Source organism: Rhinolophus ferrumequinum, chromosome 4 (genome assembly GCF_004115265.2).
Source record: "Rhinolophus ferrumequinum isolate MPI-CBG mRhiFer1 chromosome 4, mRhiFer1_v1.p, whole genome shotgun sequence".
Taxonomy (NCBI): Eukaryota; Metazoa; Chordata; class Mammalia; order Chiroptera; family Rhinolophidae; genus Rhinolophus; species Rhinolophus ferrumequinum.
The window spans coordinates 86,322,720-86,347,827 of record NC_046287.1 but is presented as its reverse complement, the minus strand read 5'-3'; the positions used below and the strand labels follow the sequence as shown (position 1 = coordinate 86,347,827).

Genomic DNA, 25,108 nt, shown 5'->3' with positions numbered 1-25,108 from the left:
CACATAGAGTGGGTACTCATTAATTACCTGATAGTAAAAGGAAAATGCTTACAATGACCATTACATAATTTTTTAAAAAGCATATATAAAGTATAACAAAATGTTAAGCAATTATTTTGGCAACAGGTAAATTTCTTTCCAATTTTTCCTAAGTGAACATGAATTACTCTACAATGGGAAAAAATAAATGTACATACACTATTCTTATCACTAAGTTTTTTAAAATGCACAGGAATCATTAGCAGTGATTATGTATTACATAGTGTAATACTAGTGGATATTAGTTTTTCTGGTCCCTCTACTTTTTTGATGGTTTATTCTCAAAACTTTCTTTAGTCAACATTCTTTTAAGATAAATAAGAAAACATATTGAAATATATGAAAAGGTGAGTGGCATTTGAGCAGCTTCCAATTTTTGTTAGCAAGAGCATGAAAAGAGGCAAATAAACTGCTGTATCAGGAGAGATTTAGGGTGTGTATCTGGGAAAAGCTTCCTCATTTCTTAACCAACTAAGGTTTCTGGGTCATTAAAAGAAATTACCAAAGGTGACTTGGAAACCTTCTCTAGAGATGTTCCTTTCAAAGAATAAACAACATAACTTAGGTATATTATTGCCCAATGGCAAGGACATTAACGACTACATGATGTCTCAGCTTCTTCTCAGACCATCTTTGATTATACCACTCACTCTGTTTCATACTCTGAATACTTTTGATCCCAGAAGACAAAAGTTATAGTACATACAGTCCCGTGACTTTAAAATTCTAAGTTCAAACTAAGTAATTTACGGTAAGGAATTTCTAATGTGTGAATGTTTCAATTACAGCCTCAAACCCCTTCTTCAATCTGTTATAAGTGAAAATACTGGAGTTAAAAAAAAAAACCAAACAAACATAAACCCCCCTCAGGATTTTAGCAAGTGGGTCAGTTGAAGGCTGAAAATGAAAATTTCCTGATTACAAATGTGCATCCACCCACAGAAACAATTAGGACTGTCACCGAAAGATATTATCCAGGCACAAATTATTAACAGTGAATTTTCAAATTTAGATGATAGGTTTTCCCTTTAAAATTTGTGCACGTACCTTTTTTCTTTTGTAAATTAAATTGTGAAGGCATTACATGAGTTCACCAAAAAGTACTTCTATAAAATGGGAACATTTAATAATTAATGACAAACTCCTAACTTCCCTACTTCACATACCTATGTAGGTACAGCACCTTATTCTCTGTGAATTTTGCAGATTTCCATACCCCTGGACTTTTAGAAGAAAAGCATCTAAAATATTCATTAGATCTTAGATTTTCCTTAAACTTACATAGCGGGCTATGATGGAATCTCAACAGAGCACCAACTGTGTGTCTAGAGACTATGTCACAGGCCCCTGACAACAAGCGAAATAGTGGTATGCCAGACTTGGACATTTTAGTGTCAAATTCCTTAGGTGAGAACTAAATGCTCCATGAAAGTAAGAAGACCATGTTTGTCATATTCACTATTGAAGTACTAAAGCATGGAACAGTGCTTGGTACACAGTAAGCACTCAATACATATCCATATGAATTAATCCACCTGTTAACTCATTCCACATTAAAGACGTTCTGAGTCTATTATATATTCTGTTTCAAGAGTGTCGTCAACGTTCGCTTAACATGTGACTACCTGGACCAGATGGTGTTTCTCTAACCTATCAGGCTTCCTCTTTGCCTCTGGGGAAAGCTGAACTTAACCAGGCATGAATCATTACATGGACAATGGGTAATGAGATGATTCCCAAAACATTTTTCACAGAAAATATTCTTCGGCATTTATAAATCATTGGCAATCTTTATAGATAAGAAAATTAAGTTTAACAACTTGAAATACCAGTATTTTCTATATGGGTAGAAAAAATTACCATTCATTATTGGATCCTATTCAAATTTAATCACAAACCTTTATCGATGTAGTTTTAAAACCATATATGTCTACTAATTCCTAATGTTACAGCTTGTCAAACAAAGCAAACATGGAGTTTTTGAAATGTACATTTTAAAACATTCAGATAAACTCTGCTTTAAGTCACTGAATGACTGCCAGCAAAAACTTACCGCCTGTCACTTCACACATTGGTGTGATTGCAGAGTCATCTAAAGGAACACCTGTCAACTGTTCTGATTCTACTGACATGGTGCCAGGCAACCGCAACACTAATGCAAAGAGTCTCTGATCCCAACGAAAAGGTTCCTTGGTCAATTCACTTCCAGGCAAAGGAGAATTAAGAGGTAAATGGAGCTGAAAGTAAGGGGGAAAAAAACAATAAGATTTCCACATGCTATTTTGCCCAAAAGGCCACATTAATTACACTTGTATTAAAACTACATCATGAGTCTCCCATCACTCAAAAACAAACTCAAAAACAAAAGCTTATGCAGATACAGCTAAAATAGCACATGAGATATTGTTACTTCAATCTTCTTAAGCTCTTCTCCGAAGACCTCAATTGAAAAAAAATCTTATTACTATAATGCTTTTCAGATTTCAATTCAACTAACCACCAGGCGCTGGACTGCTTCCAAATAAATAGTTTCATTTAATCATTAAAACAACCCTATGGTAATTATTCCTATTTTCTAGATTAAAAAAAAAATGGGTCTCAAAGAGAAGCAACAATTTGGCCTCCTAGGACAAGTCCATACCTTTTCTGTTACATCACAGCAGCCTCACACATCTCCACAGTTAATAATTTTATATGTGCTTCATTTTATACAAAACACATTCCCAAAGCATTTGCATGAAAGTAAATTTTGTCACTCTAACTGCATACTAAATGTCTAAAGGTAGTGATTTTTAGCACATCTGAGTGAAAATAGAGGGTTTGGGGATTTTTGCATGATTTTTTTTTTTTTAATGTCTCTCCCCATCCCCATCAAACCTGCTAAATCAGAATCTAAGATTCTTCAGAATCTTTAAAAAGCTTTAAAATTATTCTAATGGGTACCTCTGTACCAACAGAATCCATACATCAATCTTAGCGTAATTCTTAATAAATGGGACAGACAGCATGTCTCAAGATGTAATGCAACAGGGAGTATAACACAGAAAGGAAAAGGGGAAAGAAAGCAAAGGTTAAGCTTCTATCTAATCAAGCCTTCAGTTCTACCTACCAGTTTACAGGGACTACTGGGGTATAGGATCAAGTTAAACACCACTACAAAGGAAAATCAGTCAAATTCCAGAACGTGAGACGTTCTACACGACACATGACCCGATTTCTAATAAATCAATAGCATGAAAAAGCAGAGTGGTAAGTGGGGAGGGTTCAAAAGCAAAGATTTTTTGAGACAATCAGGAAATTTTGAGATATACTGGAATTATTAATAATATTTTAAGTGTGATGATGATATAGTGCTTAAGAAAACAAAAATCCTTGTCACTTATAAAAATTTTTATAACAAATACAAAGTTCAGGACCAGCACACTCAGGAACTTATTTATACAAATACTGGAGTTTTCTTTAAACTAGAAAACACACTTTAAAATTATCACTGCCAAATTAATTGCCAGAGTTTACACTACGTTTGCCATGATGCAAGACTTACTTGTATTGCTTATAGCCTTTCTATTTCTCAGCTCAAAGATTTCTGAACTTAATAAATTGGGGACTGAGGTCATTCTACACTGACTTAAGACTCACGATTTTTCATTGACTTACATCAAACCATTAAAAAAAAATCAGATTCTATTCTAAAAGAGTTCCTAGTAAAGCTCTGATAAATTGGTACCTCTCTCCAAAAGATTCATGCCAAGAGACTATGGTTCCTTTATCAAGATCAGCCAAGATTTTATGCTAGTGGCCAGGAGTCATGAGCTCCTCCCCTGGCACTGATTCTACTTAAGGCAGATTCAGAGGCAATAAGGAAGGAATGTTAGAAGAAATCTGGGCCAGGATGTTCTCTGAGGAAGGTTTTTCTAATCTTAAAGGCGCTGTGACACTTGCAAAACAGCTCAGGAGCTCCAGGCCCTTGTTGCCATTACCACACCCTGCCAAAGATAAATAAAGCACTGTTTCAGTCATCTCTTTTTACCCCAGACTAACCACCTTTGTACTAGGGAAGCACAACTATCAGGTGTCATTTTCTCCTTAAGATCACAGAAACATCAAAGCACCAGTGACATGGCAGAAAGGGGTTTCAACTGTTAATGACTGCTCTGAGAAGTAAAGGATACATGAAACTATCTCAAGAATCCAGTGGATAACAGCACTGCAGAGACCTCATATATAAGTGGTGAATAAAATAATCATAGACCCCAAACTACATTCACATACATACATATACAAACAACTAATCAGATTGTTAATCAGAATACATATACAAACAACTAATCAACAACACACACATACACACACACACAAAACTGATCAGACCAACACCTACAAGGGAGACAACATACAACGAAATAATTGGCCTTTGGCTGTACAATGCTACATCTAGAATGCATTTTCAGTAAAACAAACAAAAAAACAAGATTCACAAGCGTATTTCACACATAGCTATGTCAATTTTATAAACTTCTCAAATTTTTACTCATTTTTCTATTTTTTATTATTTCCCATTCCCATATCACTACCACCCTTTCTCATCGCCAAAGGCGGGGGGAATCCCCTATAGCTGAAGTGTGACAGTAAAATAGGAAGGAATAATGGCAGACAATCAGGAACAGGAAACAGATAAAAAACCTAAAAAAAAATATTCTTAGGTAGGTTGAATTATTCCATAGTCTACAGGTGAAATTTTAGCAATATGTTAAAATCGCAAAGGGAGGTCTTTCTGAATATATGGACTTTGAGAATCAAAGCAAATTACACATAAATCAAGAAGAAAAATACATAATTAATATGTAATCAATATATAAATATATAATTAATATATAATTAGAAAAAATATAATTATATAATATATAATTAGAAAAAAGTGCAATAATTATGAATAGATAATTCCCCAAAGTGAAAAAGGGGCAAAAAAATATACCTGAGGAAATCTGTATGGCCTATAAATATTAATAGGTAAAAAGATGCTCAAATACACTAACACAAGACAATGAAAATTAAAATATCAGAGATACCATTTCACGGCCATCCCATTAGCAAAATTTAAAAGTTTGACAATAAAAAGAGATAACAAGTACAAACAGCACTGGGAATGCGCTATCACTCCTACATGCAGCCATTTTGGAGAACAATATGATACTTGATAAGCGGAAGATGAGCATACCCTAGGACCCAGCAACACCACGTCTAGTTATACATCCTAGAGAAATTCACATATTTTCACAAGAAGCAATGTAAAAGAATATTATCTACAGCATTATTTGAAATAGAGTGAAAACAGAAACAATCTAGAAGTCCAGTAAGGGAATAAATCAAGGTCTGGTTCATAAATCAGAGTTGAAATGAATAAACTAGATCTCTAAGATCCAACATGGATCGATCTCAAAACACTATTTTTTGATAGTATAATATACATACATTCATGTGTGCATACATAAAAGAACATAAATCGTGAGGGTGTAGCTTGATGATTTTTCACAAGTTGAATGCCCTTGTGTAACTAGCACTTATATCAAGAAACAACCTTACAATTTATGCCCCCTCCAGTCAATACCCCTTTTTGCAACTGATTAGTTTTGCCTAATTTTGAACTTTGTATCAGTGGAATTATATAGAGTTTGGTCTCTTTGGTTTATGACTTCTTTTATTCAATATTATGTGGGTAAGGTTCATCCATACTGTTGCAAGTATAGATCACACATTCCCATTGCCATATGGCATGTGTAGGTGTGGGAGGGAGAATATATTATAATTTATTGTGTTTCCCCGAAAATAAGACCTACCCCCAAAATAAGCCCCAGTTAAGACTGTCAGCCAGACAGATGCATTTAGTATAGTATGACGATGTTCCAGAAGATGACATGACTGTATTTGAATAAAAGTAGCTTGTTGTACATGAAAAAATAAGACATCCCCTAAAAATACACCCTAATGCATCTTTTGGAGCAAAAATTAATATAAGACCCAGTCTTATTTTCGGGGAAACACAGTATTTATACATTTTTTTTGTTGTTGATAGGCATTTGGGTCGTTTCTAGTTTGGGTATATTATGAATAGCACAACTATGAAATTATAGTACATGTCTTTACGGAAAACATACGAGTACGTATGCATTTCTGTTGAATATGCACCTAGAAGCATTACTGCTGGGTCATAGGGAAGGAATAAAATTACCTATATCAGGTACTAGTTTTCCAAAGTAGTTGTACCAATTTATACTTCAACCAGCAGTGCAAGAGAATACCAGTTGCTCTGTATCTCCTTTAGTTAACATTTAGTTTAGCTGTCTTAATCACATTAGCCATTTTGGTGTGTGTGTGTAGTGGTGTCTCAGTAGGGTTTGATTTTTCCTAATGTCTAAGGAAGCTGAACACCCTGCATACATTTCTTGGCCATTTTGCTGTGGTCTTCTGTGAAGTTCCTATTAAGTCTTCTATTTTTTAAAAATAAAATTGCGTTAACTGTCTTTTTCTTATTGATTTGAAGGATTATTAATATATTCCACATAAGTCCTTTGTTGTATATAAATATTACGAGTATCTTCTCCCACTTTTTGACCACTTTCATTATTTTAGCAATATCCTGAAAAACAGAATTTGATATTATGTGTTTTTCCTTTTATGGTTAGTACTTTTTGTATCCTCAAAGGTCATGAAAATGTTCTCCTATGTTTTCTTCCAAAAGCTTTATTATTTTATCACTTACATTTAAATGTGAAATACATTCAGAATTAAATTTTCTGTATGATATGAGGGAGGGGGTGAAGGTAGTTTTTTTGTCTCAAACAGATATCCCATTGACATAACCCCCATTTTTTAAAAAGACTATCCTGCTGCTCTATGTCACATTTTTCTTATATTGGTTGACTATACAAATGTGAGTCTATTTCTGGATCAAAAATAGTATTAGATGAAAAAGAAGGCAAGATGTAAAATGATACACATAGATTAGCATCTAATTGCACCATTAAATAATTACTTAGTGTACTTTTATATATGTATAATACATACAAGTACATATAGTAAAACATGAACTGGAAGGCCACACACCAAATTCATGATAATTGTTGCTTCTGGGACGGGGAAGAGGGGCAGAAGTAACACTGAGTAGAGGAACAAAGGAAACTATACCTTCATTATCTGGAATGTTCCTTTCCATTTACTATATTTTTAAAAATCTACAACAAATAAGAACAAAACTAGGCAAATACAGCAGAAATAATTTTTTATTGCATATTCATATTCAGAATAGAATATATTAATATGGCAGTAACTATCAAAAGCCAGTAAATTATTCAAGTAGTTATCTATACCTCTTTTATAATAGTGTCATTATTTTATACAAAACCAAAGACAAGAAAACTTCATACACATCTCAACTCAATAAAATGTAGATCAGATACAATCACTAACCTCAAAACTTAGACACTTATAAGGACTCTTAACAGTTTGAATTGATTAGCTATTAAAATATACTGCAAGAGGTTAGACTATTCCCTGAAAATTATGCCTGCTTTCACTCATCATTTGTTATGTACCTACCAAATATTAGGCACATTTAGGTTCTGGAGATTAAAAGGTACATAATGAAAAACAGTCCCACTACTTAAAGAGTTCTGAGGAAAGGGATCATGTTCCTAAAGAAATGTTTTAGAAGTGTTTAGGATAAGTTAAACACAAAGAAGAAAATGGAAAATCACAGTATTGGCTATCAAGATATTTATTAGGATTTTTAGTTCTGAAACAGTTGACAGGAAAATAGTTTTATAACTGCTGTTTTCTGAGACTTAATTGCAGGAAACTTTAGTATAAGAATACTCAAATTTAAGTGTCTAAACAGATAATGCTAAAAAAATTAGTTGTAACAACCACAATTATATAGTACTTAGTATTATATGGCAGGCCCTTTATATACATTAATTCATTTAATCCACAGGCACTATTATAATTCTTATTTACAAGTGATTAAAAACAGACACAGAGAGCTTCAGTAACTTCTTGGAAAGTACACAGTAAATGATGAGACAGACTTAAAACCCACATAATGTGACCTCTGATTCCGTGCTCTTAAACAATGCATTACACTGTCTAACCATTAATGAAACCACAGATTGCATTTTAAAAAATCAAGTGTTGAAATATTTTTTTAAAAACACCCTAATTCTAATAAAAGGAAACTTGAATTATGAGAATAACTTTTAGAAAAAAATTTCAAAAACATTGATTTCTGAATCAATCTGGTAATTTTAAGCCCCTAGTTAATATGTTATAAACATTTTAGATTATTTGTTTTTATAAAGCATAGTCCTATGCTTTTCCCCCAGTTACTCTTTAATCCATTGGAAACAGGCAGCAATACACTTTTCTCCCTCTTGCTGGTCTCTTCTAAGTCTCAAGTCCAGGGGATATAACAACAATAAAAATAAACAACAATAGCTAGCGTACTGAGTGCTTACCATGTGCCAACCACCATTCGATGATCTTTTCATATAATATTTATAACAAACCAATGAGGTAGGTACTATTATCCCTATTTTAGAGACAAGTTATAATATAAGACTGTATTGTCAGGAGACACCTGTTTGAGAATACATGCTCAAATAACCCCTGCTATATAATCAAATTTAGAGCATCCAAGGAAGACTGAAAATTTTAAGAACTGGATAAATCATGTGTAATTCAGTAATACAATAATTTTCCCATAACTATGACATTATTGGTCTTCATTAGAGTCTTCATAATATTATACTTGGCAAAGCTTCAGTCTAAATGGACTGATAAGCAAAGAAAATTATTGTTTGTACTAACAAAGTTTTACTTGAATACAATTGAGGTTTTCTATATTATTATTTTAAATGATTCATTTTATTAATATCAGCATTCCAGATATCTTAATTGTCTTAATAGCTGACAGAAAAGGAAATGCTAACTCCAATTTAAATTTTTCCTTCTTTCCTTTGGAGATCTATCTTACTGTCCTTTCCGTTTTGAGTCTTTCTTGAACTTTTTATTAAAAAAAGAAAAAAAAAATTTCTCCACAGGTTTAAAAAACAAAGGGCAGATTAGGTGAGAGAGTCTATCATTAGGTATATTCAAATGTTCGAACTTTCTGTACAGATAGAAGTACAATTTCCCCTTTATTTGACTGTTTTATGTTTGATTACAGTTCAGACCCTATATTATTTGAGACTTTGCTAAGACTAGACTAAGGTTCAAATCTTTATTTACTTATTCATTGAGCGCCTACCATAAGCATGATATTATTTCAGGATTTAATAAGAATTAGACCAAGCCAAATAAACAAGATTTGAGATGTGTTAGCTAGCTCACTTTAAAAGAAACCATATTATAAAACTTCACTAATGAGGAGTCTCATATATTATTTTTTAAACTTGCAGAATGTACAAAATAAATAAAAGTCAGCAAAAGTTAAAAGAAGATAAAAGACATTTATTTTTAAAACATCTTGAATTAGGAACCAAACATTTCTCCTGGCATACAGACAACCTAACTGGCTTCTCCATGACGATCACACGAGAGCCTATCATAAAAGCCAGGGCTGACTAATCTGTACCAACACTTGAGAGGTGTCCCCTTGCACCTGAATGTTCTACCAACTGGTTCTATTACTGAAGTAATTCAAATTATACATCGTTTAATAATCACACTTCCCACCTTGAGTTTTTAATGACCTATTTACCTGGCTGCATATCCACCATTTTGAGGGAGGGCAGGGGAAAAGGTCTGAATCTTTTCTGTGCCTCCCCCACCCCCCACCACAGATAGAGTTTGTTTCTCCCATTCCCACAGCCTAAGGAAAGTACAAGAGTACGGGGGGGCAGAGTAAGACTGCAACCAGAGCACAAGCACCTCTCTGTGTCCTGCCAAGAATTGGGTCCCCCCATCTCAACACGCATACAGATGTGGATCCAAACACACAAAAATGGATTCCACGGTAATGTTTGCAGTGGGTCACAGAACCAGATAGTCTTATCTCTATGAGCTGGGAGTATTATTTTGTCCCTATGTGTGTAAATAGCTAATCTCTATGACCCTTGCAGATGACCACAGCTAGAGGATATAGACATGAGCTGAGAAACCTGTGTCTAACACCTAGAGCAGAAGTGGAGAAACAACCATTCTGTATGATGAAGCCATAACAACTACTCCATCTAGCTCAGTGTACAATACTCACAGTGAGAATTTGCATGAGGACTTACTTTCACCGAGGCCCACACAGAATACAACCTCATAAATTCTTACCTTATTCAGAGATATAAAAAACGTGACCACACATTATTTCTTGCAAAAGTTTTGTACCTCACACACCAAAGCATCACTTCTCTTTATAGTTCAATGCACTGGCTAATACCAATGAACTCGGCACAGTATTAAAGAAGTAATTAGGTTATTATCAATATTCAATTTTTAATTGTTATGTGAAGCCTTTTAAAAAAAATAATGGGGATCACAAATCAAGCTATAACTCAGGAATTCTTAATGAAAGACGACACATTGGACACTAATTTCTTACCTTACTACCAACATGTTAATAAATAATTGCAACATGTTATGATATGTACAATAGTAAAAGTATGCATGAGATACTGAAGAATAAGTGATTATCTAGGAGATGAACCAGGGGGTTCACAGAGGGAACAGCATCGGAGTAAGTTTGAAGAATGAAAAATTTACTGAGAATCTAGAAACTTTAGTTGGTTAGAGGGAATATGCAGAGTGAAGATCATGATCAAAAATATAGGAGGCAAGAAATAATAATAAACTGATAAAAAACTAAGTTAAAATTCAGAACTGCTAGAGAATAAAGTACAAAGAGAGACTGAAGATTTTAAGAAAGCCTTTAAGAATTGGTAAGATTTTAATATGGGGGAGACAGAGGAATAATATTCAGGGAAAGGGAGCATATAAGGAAAGAAACAGGAAGCATTCAGAAAATTGTTAGTCTGTTTTGTGTCAAGTTTAGAGAAAATACAATGCTGCCATTTTCTAGTCTTTCTTCCCTCTACTAAGATAGCTCCACTCTAAGTGATCAGTGATCTTTTGGTCACTGTGGTAGATGACAGCGTGGTCCAAGCATTCCAGGCCTAAGTCTTAACACAGGCCTCACCGCTTGACTGTCACCCCCTTGCAAGGCAGCCGCCATGTAAAGAAACTTGAACTAGATTACTGACTGATGATAGATCACATGGAGATACGGAAGCCCCAGGAACCAGAAGCAAGAGGCCCAGGCAACAGTGAGCACCAAAGCCCCAGACAAATAACTAAGGCCATCTTGGATGCTCCAGCCCCAGCTAAATGAAACCAACCCAAAGAATAATAAACTATGCAAAATAATAAACTACTGTTGATTCAAGCCACTAAGATTTAGGATGATTTGTTACACCGAAATAAATAACTAAAAGGGTCATTAAATCGAGTGGAGATTATTCAGATTTGGCTTCCCAGCAGCATTCAAAACTATACCACTCTTTACAAAGACATCCTTCTTTTGGCTTTCACACTGAAATATTTTCATGGTTTTCCTCCTCTTCTCCGGCTGCTGCCCTGTCTTCAACCCCCTCCCCAACCCAGACTCAACCTGTAGTACCTAGCCATCAAGTGCTGCAGATCCTCAAGGCTCAGTCTTAAGCCTTGGGCAATTTATACTCGAAAACCTCAACCTGCCTACCCACACACAGCCTCAAATACTACCTATAGTCAGATATTTTAAAATTTTGTATGATCAGACTAGATATTTCTTCTGAGCACCAAATAAATATTCTTCTGCCTACTTGACACTCCCTCTTGAAAAGCTCTAATGTACCTCAAGCTCAACATGTTCAAAACTGAAGTCAAGATTTTCCTCCACCCAAAACAGTACCCGTTCAACATTTCCTAGCTCAGTGAATCGTACCATAATCTATCCAGGTTTGCAAGAAGCGATCTTCCTCTTCCTTAAACCCAAAATGCGAGATACTCGTATGTCAGCAAATTTGGTTGATTTAACCTTCGAAATATCTCTTGAAACTGTTGCTTCTTTCTATTTCTTCTACCAACCTCCTTGGCCAATGCAACATGCCTAACAGGTCTTGGTGTGGTCAAGCCCAACCTCCTTTTCCTTTTTTTACCGTGATTCCTCTGCTCTTATGCTCCAAGTCACCTTAGCCTTCTTCCAATCCCTCCTTCTCAAACATACTTCCTTTGGGAAAAGAGCCTTTTACAGCCCCTGTGCCTGGTATGACCATCCTTCCACTTTGGGTATAGTAAATCCTATTCCCCTCTTCAGATGTTAGCTTTCCATGACCTCCCTGACTAAATCTAGTGCACCCATTCTGAAGCTCTCTTAGCACATATTCCTCCCTTTTGTTGGATATATAACACTTGCAATTTTACTTTTATCTATGTGACACTTTTATTAATGTTTGTCTTCTCGAAACTAAATTCATGGAGGCAGAGCTCCTGCTTGTTTTCACTCATCATATGATCCTTAGAGCCTAGCACCATGACTGGTTCACAGAAGAAATTCAATAAATATACCTAAATAAATAAACAGGTAGATGGATAAATAATGTGACTGGCTGCTGTGAAGGATACTAAGAAATCTGGTGGACAATGGAAAGCAATGAAACATTATGAACAGAATAATACATGTAAGTGGTATGCTTTAGAATAATTATTGCCATGGTATGACAGATTGAAGGAAACCAAAGCAAGTCAGGGAGCTAATGTAATACTTAAGAAAAGCAACCACTGTGACTGATGGTAAAAGGAATAGGAATGAAAGAAAGAAAAAGATTAATAAAAGCAAAAAGGGACTGATAACCAAAGATAAATTACAGAGGAAAAAATATAATATATATGTATGTCCTAAGGCCCTGATGCTTTCTCTACCTCCAGTATTCTAGTGATGGTTTAACATGTTCAAAATAACAAGGTACTGTAATATATGGAGCATGATTTTTTAAAATAACTACAAAACTAAGTTCCACATACACATACGTGCAATTTGCATGCACATCTTCTAAAAAGATACACAATGCTGTTATTAACTCTCATATATAACCGTTAAGTTACACATAACTGTTAAGTAATGTCCCCAATTATTCAGAATCTAACATAAAACATTTAAGCTGAAACAAATTATAAAGCATTAGGTCAGAAGGTTAATTCAAAGCATGCTGATAAAGAAACTTAAAAAATAAAAATATAGTAAAAGCTCCGTGAATCATTTTGAGGGCCATTATTTTCTACGTAACTGAAAGCACTTAATGCTTCAAGTACAAAAACCTATCAATAAACTTTCCACAGTACATTATGCCCCATAAAAATAACAATAATAACCTTTGCTTGATAATTCAAAGAAGTGGGGAGAGAAAAATACTTCAAAACTTCTTATTCATATCAAATACTGTCCCAAATCATGTAACAAGTTAATGGTGTCAATCAGATATACTACGCTGAATCATCTCAATTCTCCAACACCTACTACCCATAACTTAAGATTCTAAGGTGTATCATTAATTTATTTTGTTGCTTTCCCCAAATTTAACATTAAATGTATAGAAAAATTTTTTCCAATAGCCACATAATTATCTCTCCAGTTTCATATCATATTCATCTTCGCCATATCTTCATATTCATCTTCACTGTATCATAGAGTTCCAGTATCACAGAGTTTGAATCTAGGTCTCTCCACACTGGGGGGCTAGAGGTTCTTCTGAATCCCTTTGGACCATAAGAGATTAAGCAGAACATGAGTCTAATTTTATAGCCTGTGCTTATGATAGTGACCTGTTTAGCATCTTTAGTTTGAATAGTGTTAATTTCAAGACATATCAAATGCATTTCCTATTTGGTTAACATTAGAATATTTTGCAATCTGTTTAATCAATTATGAATTGCTAGGTGATATAATGCTTCCCTTTAAAAGATTGGCTTTGGACAGATGTTTGTTTCCTCAATAATAGTTCTTTCTTCATAGTCGATATACCATCTAATAGTTTTGAAAGTTTTACCTCTCATCTCAGAAATCTGGCAGTTTCAACTGTCTTTATTTGCACTGCCTGTTGTATGTTAGGTGATCTAATGGTTTTTTTGTTTGTTTCAATGCTAATTTAAAAGGTATATCACCAAATGGTAATCATTTCCTTTAAAAATTTTTAAGAAATAATTAGGGATCCAAATTTATCTTAAACTTCTATGAGACTTCTGGTGAAAAAAACAATCAGATATAATGTGTGAACCATGTTTGGATTCTGATTCAAACAAAACAACTGTGAAACAAGCAAGGAAATCAGGATATAGATTGAATATTAAGATTATTTATTGGATCCCTTCAAATATTAGTTAAACTATAGGTAAATCAAATTTAATTAAATTAATTAAAATTTGTTAAAATAAATTAAACTTTTGTTAGGCTATAGAACACTACAGATGTGTATATGGATGGATTTCAATATCCTTATATGTTAAAGATGCATATAGAAGTATTTATGGGTGAATTGATATAATGTTTGGGATTTGCTTTAAAATGTTTCCCCAAATAGTGCATATGGAGGTACGGGCAGAATAGATGAAACAAGACCAATAAAATGTGGATAATTATTGAAGCTCTGTAAGAGTTCTTGAAGCTTATTATTTTCCCTACTTTTGTGTATGTTTAAAAGTTCCATAATAAAGTTTTTAAAAATTGGACATATGTGAGTTAACTAACACAATAGTTAAAAATACAAGCAATTAAAAGCCTCTATGGAAAGGAAATGAGAATGGGAAGGAAGTCTTTCTTTCTTTTATTACTAGCCCACCTGTAAACGTAATTATTAGCCAAATGTTCATGTTACTTAAACTGAAACACTTTAACTTTTTTAAATGGAATATAAAAATTTCACCTGACATGATGTGCTACCGTTTCCCCAAAAATAAGTCTTAGCCAGACAATCAGCTCTAATGTGTCTTTTGGAGCAAAAATTAATATAAGAGCTGGTCTTATTTTACGATAAGACCAGGTCTTTAATATAATAAATATCATATCATGTATCATATCATATAACACAATATAATACCACGTCTTATATTAATTTTTGCTCCAAAAGATGCGTTAGAGCTGATTGTCTGGCTAGGTCTTATTTTTGCTAAACACAGTAGCAGAGCAATAATTCAGCCTCAGTGACAGCTAAATGATCCACACCTACGCCTAAATACACAGTGACACAGGCAATACCCAAGTACAAGTCCATCACAGGTTATTTCCTGGCTGAAAGCTAACTAATTTCTCCTGATTTAATATTTCTTAGAATCAAAGAAATATAGACTTATCATTTACAGGTGGAAAGAGGGTAAGGAAACCTTGACACAAAGAGATTGATAAATATGTCCCAAGTTACTACAGGTTCTGGAAAAACAAAGACTTAAACTCACTTTCTCTCACTTTGCTACGTCCTTGTTACATATCTGGATTCCCATCTAATGTTTACGTTGTGCCTATACTGTCACCCTACTAAAATCCGTTTTTCTGCTTGATCTTATAGAAAATAATTTCAGATTGCTGCTTTCTGGGTGGTTCCTATGTCTGCTTACTTATATCACCACTTTTGCCTATCAGTTTCCTCACCTACAAAATATGTAACAAGGACATAAACAAAGTTGGCTTAACATTAAAAATTAACCAGTGTAATTCACCATACTAACAACATTTTAAGAGAAAAAGAATATGATCAACATATGCATAAAAAACATTTGAAAAAATTCAATTCCCATTCATGATTTAAAAAAAAAAAAAAAAAAAAACTCACCAAACTTGAAACAAAGAAAAATTTCCACAACCTGATAGAAATATACAAAACAACCTACAGGTAACATCACACTTGCATGGTAAAAGGTTTCATTCACCAACCCATCCTCCAAGATCAGAAACAAGAAAGACAAAGATGTCCACTCTCACCACTTCTACCAGTACATTAGGACAAGACACAATGGTGAACAGACACTGGAAATGAAGTAGTAAAATTAAAACTGTCTATATTCACAGAAAACATGATCTTGTAGGAAAAAAAAAATCCAAGAAATCTAGAAAAAGCTACTTAATAATAAGTGAATTTAGGAAGGTCACAGAATACAAGATCAAAAAACAAAAATCAACTGTATTTCTATGTACTAGCAACAAATAATCAGAAATTTTAAAGTAAAAAGATCAATTTACAATACCATCAAAATATATGTGCAAAAATTATACAATGAAAACTACAAACATTGCTGAGAAAAAGTAGACTTAAAAAAATCTGAGCTAAACAGTATGGAGGTATCTCAAAAATCTGAAAATGGAGCTACCTTATGATCCAGCAATTCCACTCCTAGGTATCTATCCGGAGAAATCCAAAACTCCAATTCAAAAATCTTTATGCACTCCTATGTTTATTGCAGCACTATACACAATAGCCAAGACATGGAAACAACCGAAATGCCCATCGGTAGATGACTGGATTAAGAAACTGTGGTACATTTATACAATGGAATATTATGCAGCCATAAAGAAGAAAGAAATCTTACCATTTGCAACAACATGGATGGACTTAGAGAACATTATGTTAAGTGAAATAAGTCAGACAGAGAAAGACAAATACCATATGATCTCACTTATATGCGGAATCTAAAGAAAAGAATAAGTGAATGAACTAATCAGAAAGAGTTTTGGAGACATAGAGGAAAAACTGAGGGTTGCTAGATGGGTGGGGGGGTGGGGATAAGGGGGAAGGTGAGGGGATTAGAAAACAGTCGGTAACCACAAGATGGCCACGGGGTTTTGAAAATTAACTTGGGGAATGTAATCAATAATGTTGTAAAGATTTTGTAGGGTGCCCGATGGACACGTGTCCCATTTGGGAGACCACCTCAGGGATGATGTAGATGCCTGATCACTGCCACTGTACAGCTGAAGGTGAATAATAATGAATGTCAACTATAATTATTTATATATATATATATATATACACATATATATACATACATATATATGTATGTATATACTTACAAGAAGCGGAGTACAGCATTAGGTATAGAGACAGTGGAAATGTAATGGCTCTGTGCGATGTCAGAGGGATAGTGGATGGGGGGAGGGGGGTTCACACAGTGTGAGGGATATAAATGATAAACGTCTAAGTATTACTTTGTCTTGTGCACCTGAAACTAATAAAAAAATAAAACAAAATAAAAAGAAAGAAAAAAAGAAAAAAATTGAGCTATACCATGCTCATGGATCAGAATAACCAATAATGTTAAATGTCAATTCATTTATAGACTCAAATCAACTTATAGATTCAATATAATTCCAATCCAAATTTCAGCTGGTTTTCTTATAAAAATTAAGCAGATTCTACATTTATATGCAAACTCAATGGACCTAGAAAAGAGAAAACAATTTTGAAAAAAAAAAGTTGGAGACTTATAAAGTTACAGTATTGGTAAAGACAGTGTTGTATTGGTAAAACACAGGAATGGAGATGAACAAAACAGAATAGAAAGCCCAAAAAGACACACAGAAATATGAGGCCAATTGACTTTCAACAAAGACGCCAGGACAATACAATGGGAAAAGGATTATATTTTCAAAAAATGGTACTAATACAATTAGTTAATATTGTGCCCCAAAAAATGAACTTTAACACTTTCTTCCCATTATACATAAAAATTCTAAATGAATCATGACCCTAAAAGAGCTCACACTATGAAACTCCTTGAAGAAAATGCAAGAGAAAACTCTTAGTAACACTGGATTAGGCAAAGATTTCTGAAATAGGACACAGAAAGCACAATCTATAAAAGAAAAAATAGATTAAAAACGTGCTCTTCAAAAGACACTGTAAAAAAATGAAAAGGCAAGCCATAGTAGACTGGGAGAAAATATTTGAAAACATGTATCCAATAAAGGACTTGCATCCAGAATATGTAAAAGATTCTTACAAACTACCCAGTAAAAAATGGGCAAGAGATCAGAACACTCACTTCACCAAACAAGATATACAGATGGCATATATACGCACATGAAAAGATGTTCAACATCATTAGTCACTAGGGAATGCAAACAAACCAAAATGAGATACCACTAACACCCACTATATTGTCTAAAATTTAAAAGACTGAAAAAATTCAAGTGGTGGAAGGATGCAGAGCAACTAGAACTCTCATACATTCCTGGTGGGAATACAGAACAGTACAGCCACTTTAGTAAACAGTATGGCAGTTTCATATCAAGTTAGATATACACTTACCTTATGAGCCACCAACTGTGCTCCTAGGTATATACCCAAGAGAATGAAAACATACGTCCACAAAAGGACTTGTATGCCAAAGTACACAGTGGCTTTATTCATAATAGTCAAAAAAGTAAAAAAACAAAAGTCCTATCTGGTGAATGGATAAGCAAATTGTAGTGTAGCCATACAATGAAAAACTACTCAATAAAAAGGAACTACTAATATATGCAACAATATGGATAAATCTCAAAACATTATGCTAAGTGAAAGAAGCCAGGCACAACAGACTACACACACTATATGATATCATTTACATGAAATTCTAGAAAAGGCAAAACTAGAGAAAGAGAGAGAGAGAGAGAAAGAGAGAGAGAGAGAGAGAGAGAATGGTTTCCAGGGGATGGTGATAGAAATTAACTGCAAAGGGGTCTAAGAGAACTTTTTTGGAATGACAGATCTATTTTATATCACTATTGTGCTGTTAATAACATGATGTTTACATTTGTCAAAACTCATCAAGTTTTATACTTGAAATTGCTACATCTTACTGCATGTAAACTATAGCTAAACAAAGGGAACAATAACAACAAAGGAAATATAAACAAATGCAAAGTTTGAGCACCGTATATTTAGTGGCAAAAAAAAAGAAAAAGAAAAAGGAAAGAAAGAAAAAGCTCTAGAATCCATGTCATTGAATTTGGAATCTGGTACTTTATTTTGTACCATGCTGCCTCTGCCTCCTTTCTAAGAGTGACTCTGTAAAGATCCAAGTGAGAATAGTCACTCTCAGTCTTTTCCACGGGACACAAAAGCTGTGCACGTGCACATACACCCCTGCTGGAGAACTAGACTTAATTCTTAGGAGGATAATCTATGTATCCTGTTGTCTCCCACTTAAGACAATGTAACAAAATGGAAGAATCAGAGTGGCTTCATTATAAGGGATACTTGAAGTACTTTAAACTGATTTACAATAATTGACTTGCCTGCCCTCCACACTCTTTACGCCTTCCCACAGGCTGAAATTCAGTTGTAGTGCTGAACTAGGATGTGTTGTAAAACCAGTATCAACCACTCATATAAAATAGAAGGAACCTGAGGGTCTAGACAATAGCTTAGAGCAGAACCACCCTAAACAGTTCTGTTTTTGATGTGAGAGAAAAAGAAGTTTTCTTTCTTTTTAAGCCACTATTAGCTGTATCCCAATTACAGCAGCTGAACGAGTATCCGAAAAAGTACACCATTTCAGAAGCTTTTCAGAATCCCTGAAGGTTCAGTCAGATGCCTGTCAATGTTTTGCTTTGTTGTACAAAATATGTATTCAAAGAGGCACTGCATGCGCATTAAAGGCAGGAAAGCACAAATTCTAATCAGACTAATGCTAAATGTGTTTGTGATTTAATAACTAAAAAGCTGGCACCTCTAGGATCAAGTTCTACCGAATTACTCAAATTTGACTGGATGATATAGATGGAAAGAGCTTCAAATAAAATTTGAACATTTTTAGTAAAACCAAGTGGGGTTTATTTCTTAAATCTCCTTCCTCAAATATAACAGCCTTAGCTCTTATTCTTAACAAATAATAACCAAAAAACCATGTAACTAGCATCAGGCCCTTAACAGATTTATTTCAGTTTCTTCCTCAATAGATATAAGAAAAGTTCTAAGACTCAATATTTAGTCCTCAACTTCCCTTCTCTCCCTAAAGTCTTACCTTTTAATAATCATAATCCTCAGTTATTTTTCTGATTATTTCCAAAAAGAACAGTCAAAAATCCAAGGATACTCAAACTGACATCATCTGGCTGAGAAAAGGTATATGAAAGAAATCTGCCTTTTCTAGAATTTGCTGCTTGGGGTTAGAGAAAAACCAATGCACTCTGTTATAGCACCTTTATATTTCTGCCTAGTGTAAGAGTTTTATTAAAAAGGAAGGCATGTACTAAATGTCACTGAATTGTGCACTTTAAAATGATTAATTTTATGTTATGTAAATTTCACCTCAATAAAAAAATATGCAAACCTTAGCAAAAACCAAACCTTTTACCAACCCAGTTAAGGAAAATTCCAAGATAAAAATAGGAGACAGAAGATAAATAATAATGATGGATGAATTCAGAGTCTGATATCCAGAAAGAAGAGACATAAAAGGGAAAAAATTGTCAAAGAAATAATAACATTTCTGAAACTTAAAGGAGTTTCGACTGCATGGGGGGGGGGGTCAGTGCCACTAACCCCCACGTTTTTCAAGGGTCAACTATGTATACAAATATTGAATCATTTATGTTGTACACCCAAAACTGATATAATGTTATATGTCAATTGTTATGTCAACTGTATCTCAATTAATACACACACACACACATACACACACACAAAACTATGTAGCAATGGTGTTCTAACAGTTTCTACTTTGACACCATCTGCACAAGTGAAAATTACTGAGGACACTTAAAAACGTTTGTTTATGTGGGTTGTATCTATCTATTCATGTTTACCATATCAAATATTAAAAATAAGAAAGTTAAAAAAAAAGATAAAGGCTAACAAATCTAATTTTGGGAATCTGTTCATAGAGGGAAATCCGTATATATTGACGGATGAAGCCATGGGAATGAACGAAATTACCCAAGAAGTGCACGTCAAATAAAAAGGCAAAAAGGAATCTAAGATTAAATCAATTACAAGTGTTAAGTGACAGGCAAATAAACTAAAATCAAGGATTAAAACAGAACAGAAAGCCAAAGGAAAGCCAGGAGAGCGTAAACCCTGAAGCCAAGAGAAACCTGAAGAGTGTTCAATAGGGCTGGCAAAATACTACATGAAAGAGAAAAATTAAAAATCAACGACTGGATTTGGAAGATGAGAAAGTCATCAGTGACATTATTAAGAATGGTAGAATCAGAAGCCAGATTATACTAGATTAAAGATTTAAAAGGAGGTAGGGAAGTCCAGGAGATATCAGAAAGAATTTCTAAATTTGCTATGAAGAGAAAGGAGGAAATTAAGAAAGTCACTAGAAAGGGAAATAGGGTCTGTGGAGGTAAAGATGTTAAGTTTTTCCATTTGTTTTATTTCATGTATTTAGAACGGGTGAACCACGGAGGCAGAGTTGTAAACCATCACCACTATCTAATTTCAGAACATTTTCATCATCCGAAAAAGAAACCCATACTCATTAGCATCTCTTCTTACCCCCAACCCCTAGCAACCACTATTTCTGTTTCTATGGAATTGTCTATTCCGAACATTTCATAGAAATAGAAGTGTGCAGTAAGTGGCCGTTTGTGCCTGGCTTCTTTCACTTCACATGTCTTCATAGGTCATCATGTTGTAGGTGTCGCAGAATTTCATTCCTTTTTAAGGCTGAATAATATTCCTTTCTATGACATACGACAGTTTATTAGTTGATGGACATTGTGTTGTTTCTGCTTTTTGGCTACTATAAGTAATGCTGATACATTTTATATGGACATGTTTTCATTTCTTCCGGGCACTTACCAAGGAGTGGAATTTGGGAGTCATAGGTTAACTGCTTAACTTCTTGAGGAACTTCCATACTATTGCCCACAGGATCTGCATCATTTTATATTCCCATCAACAATCTACAAGGGCTCCAGTTTCTCTACACTCTCAATATTTGTCATTATCCATCTTTTTTATTATAGCTATTATAGGTGTGAAGTGGTATCTCAAGGTTTTGACTTGCATTTCCTTAATTTCCTCAACGATTAATGTTGGTGAACATCTTTTCATGTACTTATTGGTCATTTATTTGTTTATCTTCTTTGGAGAAATACCTTTTCAAACCCTTTGCCCATTTTTTAATTGGGTTGTCTTTTTATTTTTGTATTGTAATAGTTCTTTTATATTCTGGATACTGGGCCCTTATCAGATATATGATTTGCAAATATTTTCTCCTATTCCATTACTGTCTTTTCTTGATAGTATCCTTTGAAGTATTAATATAAATATTTTTAATTTTGATGAAGTCAAATTTATCTAATTTTTCTTTGGTTGTGCTTTGGGTGTCATGTCTAAGAAACTGCTGCCTAATCCAAGGTATGAAGATTTATACTGTTTTTTTCTTCCAAGAGTTTTAACTCTCACATTTAGGTGCCCACCCATTTTTATTTCATTTTTGTATATGGTGTCAAGTTAAGAGTCCAACTGCATTCTGTTGTATGTGGAATATTCAGTTGACCAGTACAGGATCATGTTCAATTGTCCATAATCTTTTTATTGAAAAGACTATTCTTATCTCATTAAAGTATCTTAGCTCCCTTGTTGAAAATCAATTGACCATAAACATTATGTGTTTGTTTCTGGACTGTCAATTGTATCCATTGATCTATATGTCTATCATTATATAGTACTGAACTTTTTTTTAAAATCCTACACTCTAGAGTGCAAAGAGCAATAGACTTGAAATGGAAAGAAAAAAGCCAATCATCAAGTCCCAACTCTGTCTTTTACTTGGGAATCAACTATACTAAGACTGAGTTTTCTTCCTCTCACAGACTTGTGAATTGAGTTGTGAAATTATCTTACAAACAATAAAAAGTAACACAATTAAGTTTTATACATATTTTTTAAAGGATTATGCTCAACCTCATAAATTATTTTGGTATCCAGGAATAAAGTTAACATAGCAAGAATCTTTCACAATCTGTTTCTAAGAAACAGTGTCTAGTACATAGTAAGCGCTCAATAAATATTTATTGAAATTAAAACCACTTTCCAGTTTTTTTTTGTATTTTTTAATTCATTTTCTATGATTTAAGATTATGAGGAAAGAGTTTATAAATTTAAAATCATCACACTTCAGGTTCTTTAGCAATTATTTCCTTAGAAAACAAAAAATCAAGTAAGTTTTCCTTAGCCTAGTTCTAGCTTTTAAATATTATTCAGTATAAGCACTTAGGATTCTCTTCATATGGTATTTAATAAGGAAAGGAAAATAAAGAAATTATTAAAGTCAAAGCGAAATCTATAAACTTTAGTAACAATCTGATTTATTCAGTTGGTAGTTCCTACAGTTACACTTTATAGTTACAATGTATACCCTTTTAAATTTATAAAGAAAACATTTTTTGGGTTCCAGTAGTTTAAGATTAACAGTTCTTCAGAGGAAAGAACAATTACTTGGCAATCAGCAGTATGGAAACAATTTCTTTAACAAAGTTTTATTCCAAGAAATTTCAAAGGTGAGGTCTTTCTAATTTTTTAAGAACTGTGTTGAGGTATAATTACCTACCATAAAATTTGCCCATTTAAAAAGTGTCTAATTATTTTGGGTAAACTTAAAGTTGTACAACCATGACCACCATCCAGTTTTAGAACATTCACTGCATCCCAAAGGGGTCCCTCCTGCCCATTTGCAGTCAGTCCCTAGTCCAACCCCAGGCAACCACTATCTACTTTATGGATATTCCATAAAAATGGAATCATACCATATATGGTCTTTTGCATCTAGCAAAAAGGTTTATCCGTGTTGTAGCATATCAGTAATTCATTCCTTTGTATTGCTAAATAGTATTCGAAGTTTCTTTATTTTATGACTAATATAAAACAACCCACAAACAATTGTGTTCTCTTTTATAAGGAGATTCAAAAAACCTTCTCCTTGTACATATTACATTCTAAAATCCAAATCTGATCAATTTCTCCTCAACTAAAATCTCTTCAATGGTTACCACCGACCTATAAAGCAAAGTCCAAGTTCTTTGGCAAAGCATACACAATGGGCCATGCCAATCTGTCCACTCATTTCCTGCTACTTCTTTCCTAAACATTCTGCCAACTATCAGAACAGAGGTGTTTACATATAGTTCCCCCACGCTCGATCATCTTTATGTCTTTGCACCCATCTACTTCACAAACTGAAATTAATCTTTCAAAGTCCAAGTTGAGACATCATTTCCCAGTGCCACACTCACTTTCTCAGCAGCTTGTGCTGTAATCATTTGACTTCTTATGCCATGCCATAACTGTTTACCTATCTCTCTTGAAAACTCATGATCTCAGCACTTGACCTTGTATCTGCATCACTGGTGTTCTGTAAGCATTTATTCAATTGAAGTAAATACATTCTGACCTTTGGCATTCTTCTGCTCACTCCTTTAAGGAAGATCAATTGCTCTCTAAAACTGAACAGAAGTTAGTATACCACAATTTCAAGGGCTAGGGCAGTGGTCTACAAAACAGGGTATACTATAGAGGTCAGCAAACTATGGCCCACCAAGCAAATCCAGGCCAGTTTGTTTTGGCAAATAAAATTTTATTGAAGACAGCCACATTCATTCACTTAAAAAAATTGTCTGTGGTTGCTTTTGCCTCACAACAGAACTCAGTAGTTCCATCAGAGACCATATGGGCTGAAAGCCTAAAATATCTATCATGTGGCCCTTTACAAGAAGTTTGCCAACCCCAGTATACAATACAGCATGATGCAAGGTGTGGAGGAAAAAAAATATCAGAACTTCCTTTGTATAAGCTTTTTTACCTCATCTATCTAAATTTCTGTTTTTGCATGTTTTCTAATATTAATACAGCAGAGACATATAATATCTAAATGGAAAAATGTGCACATATTGGGGATGGTACACGCCCATATTATTGTGTTTTCTAATATAGGTGACTCAATTTAAAAAGAAAACCCTAGAAGTTCTTAGGACAGGTTATAGAGTTTGAAAATTTAGTAGTAAATGTTATTATGTAAACAATTGGAATCTATAAGTGCTTAAAGCAGAGAAAGAGGCCTAGAA

The 25,108-nt window shown here is 34.0% G+C and overlaps 1 protein-coding gene across 2 annotated transcripts in view; it reads right to left on the bottom strand.

Moving 5' to 3' along the window:
* The window catches only part of INTS6 (integrator complex subunit 6), a 78,978-nt gene that overhangs the window by 26,238 nt on the left and 27,632 nt on the right, over positions 1-25,108 (bottom strand). For both annotated transcript variants that reach the window (XM_033104227.1, XM_033104228.1), the window contains one exon: positions 2,093-2,276. In XM_033104227.1, the coding sequence (XP_032960118.1) occupies positions 2,093-2,276 (184 nt within the window). The remainder of the gene's footprint in view (positions 1-2,092; positions 2,277-25,108) is intronic.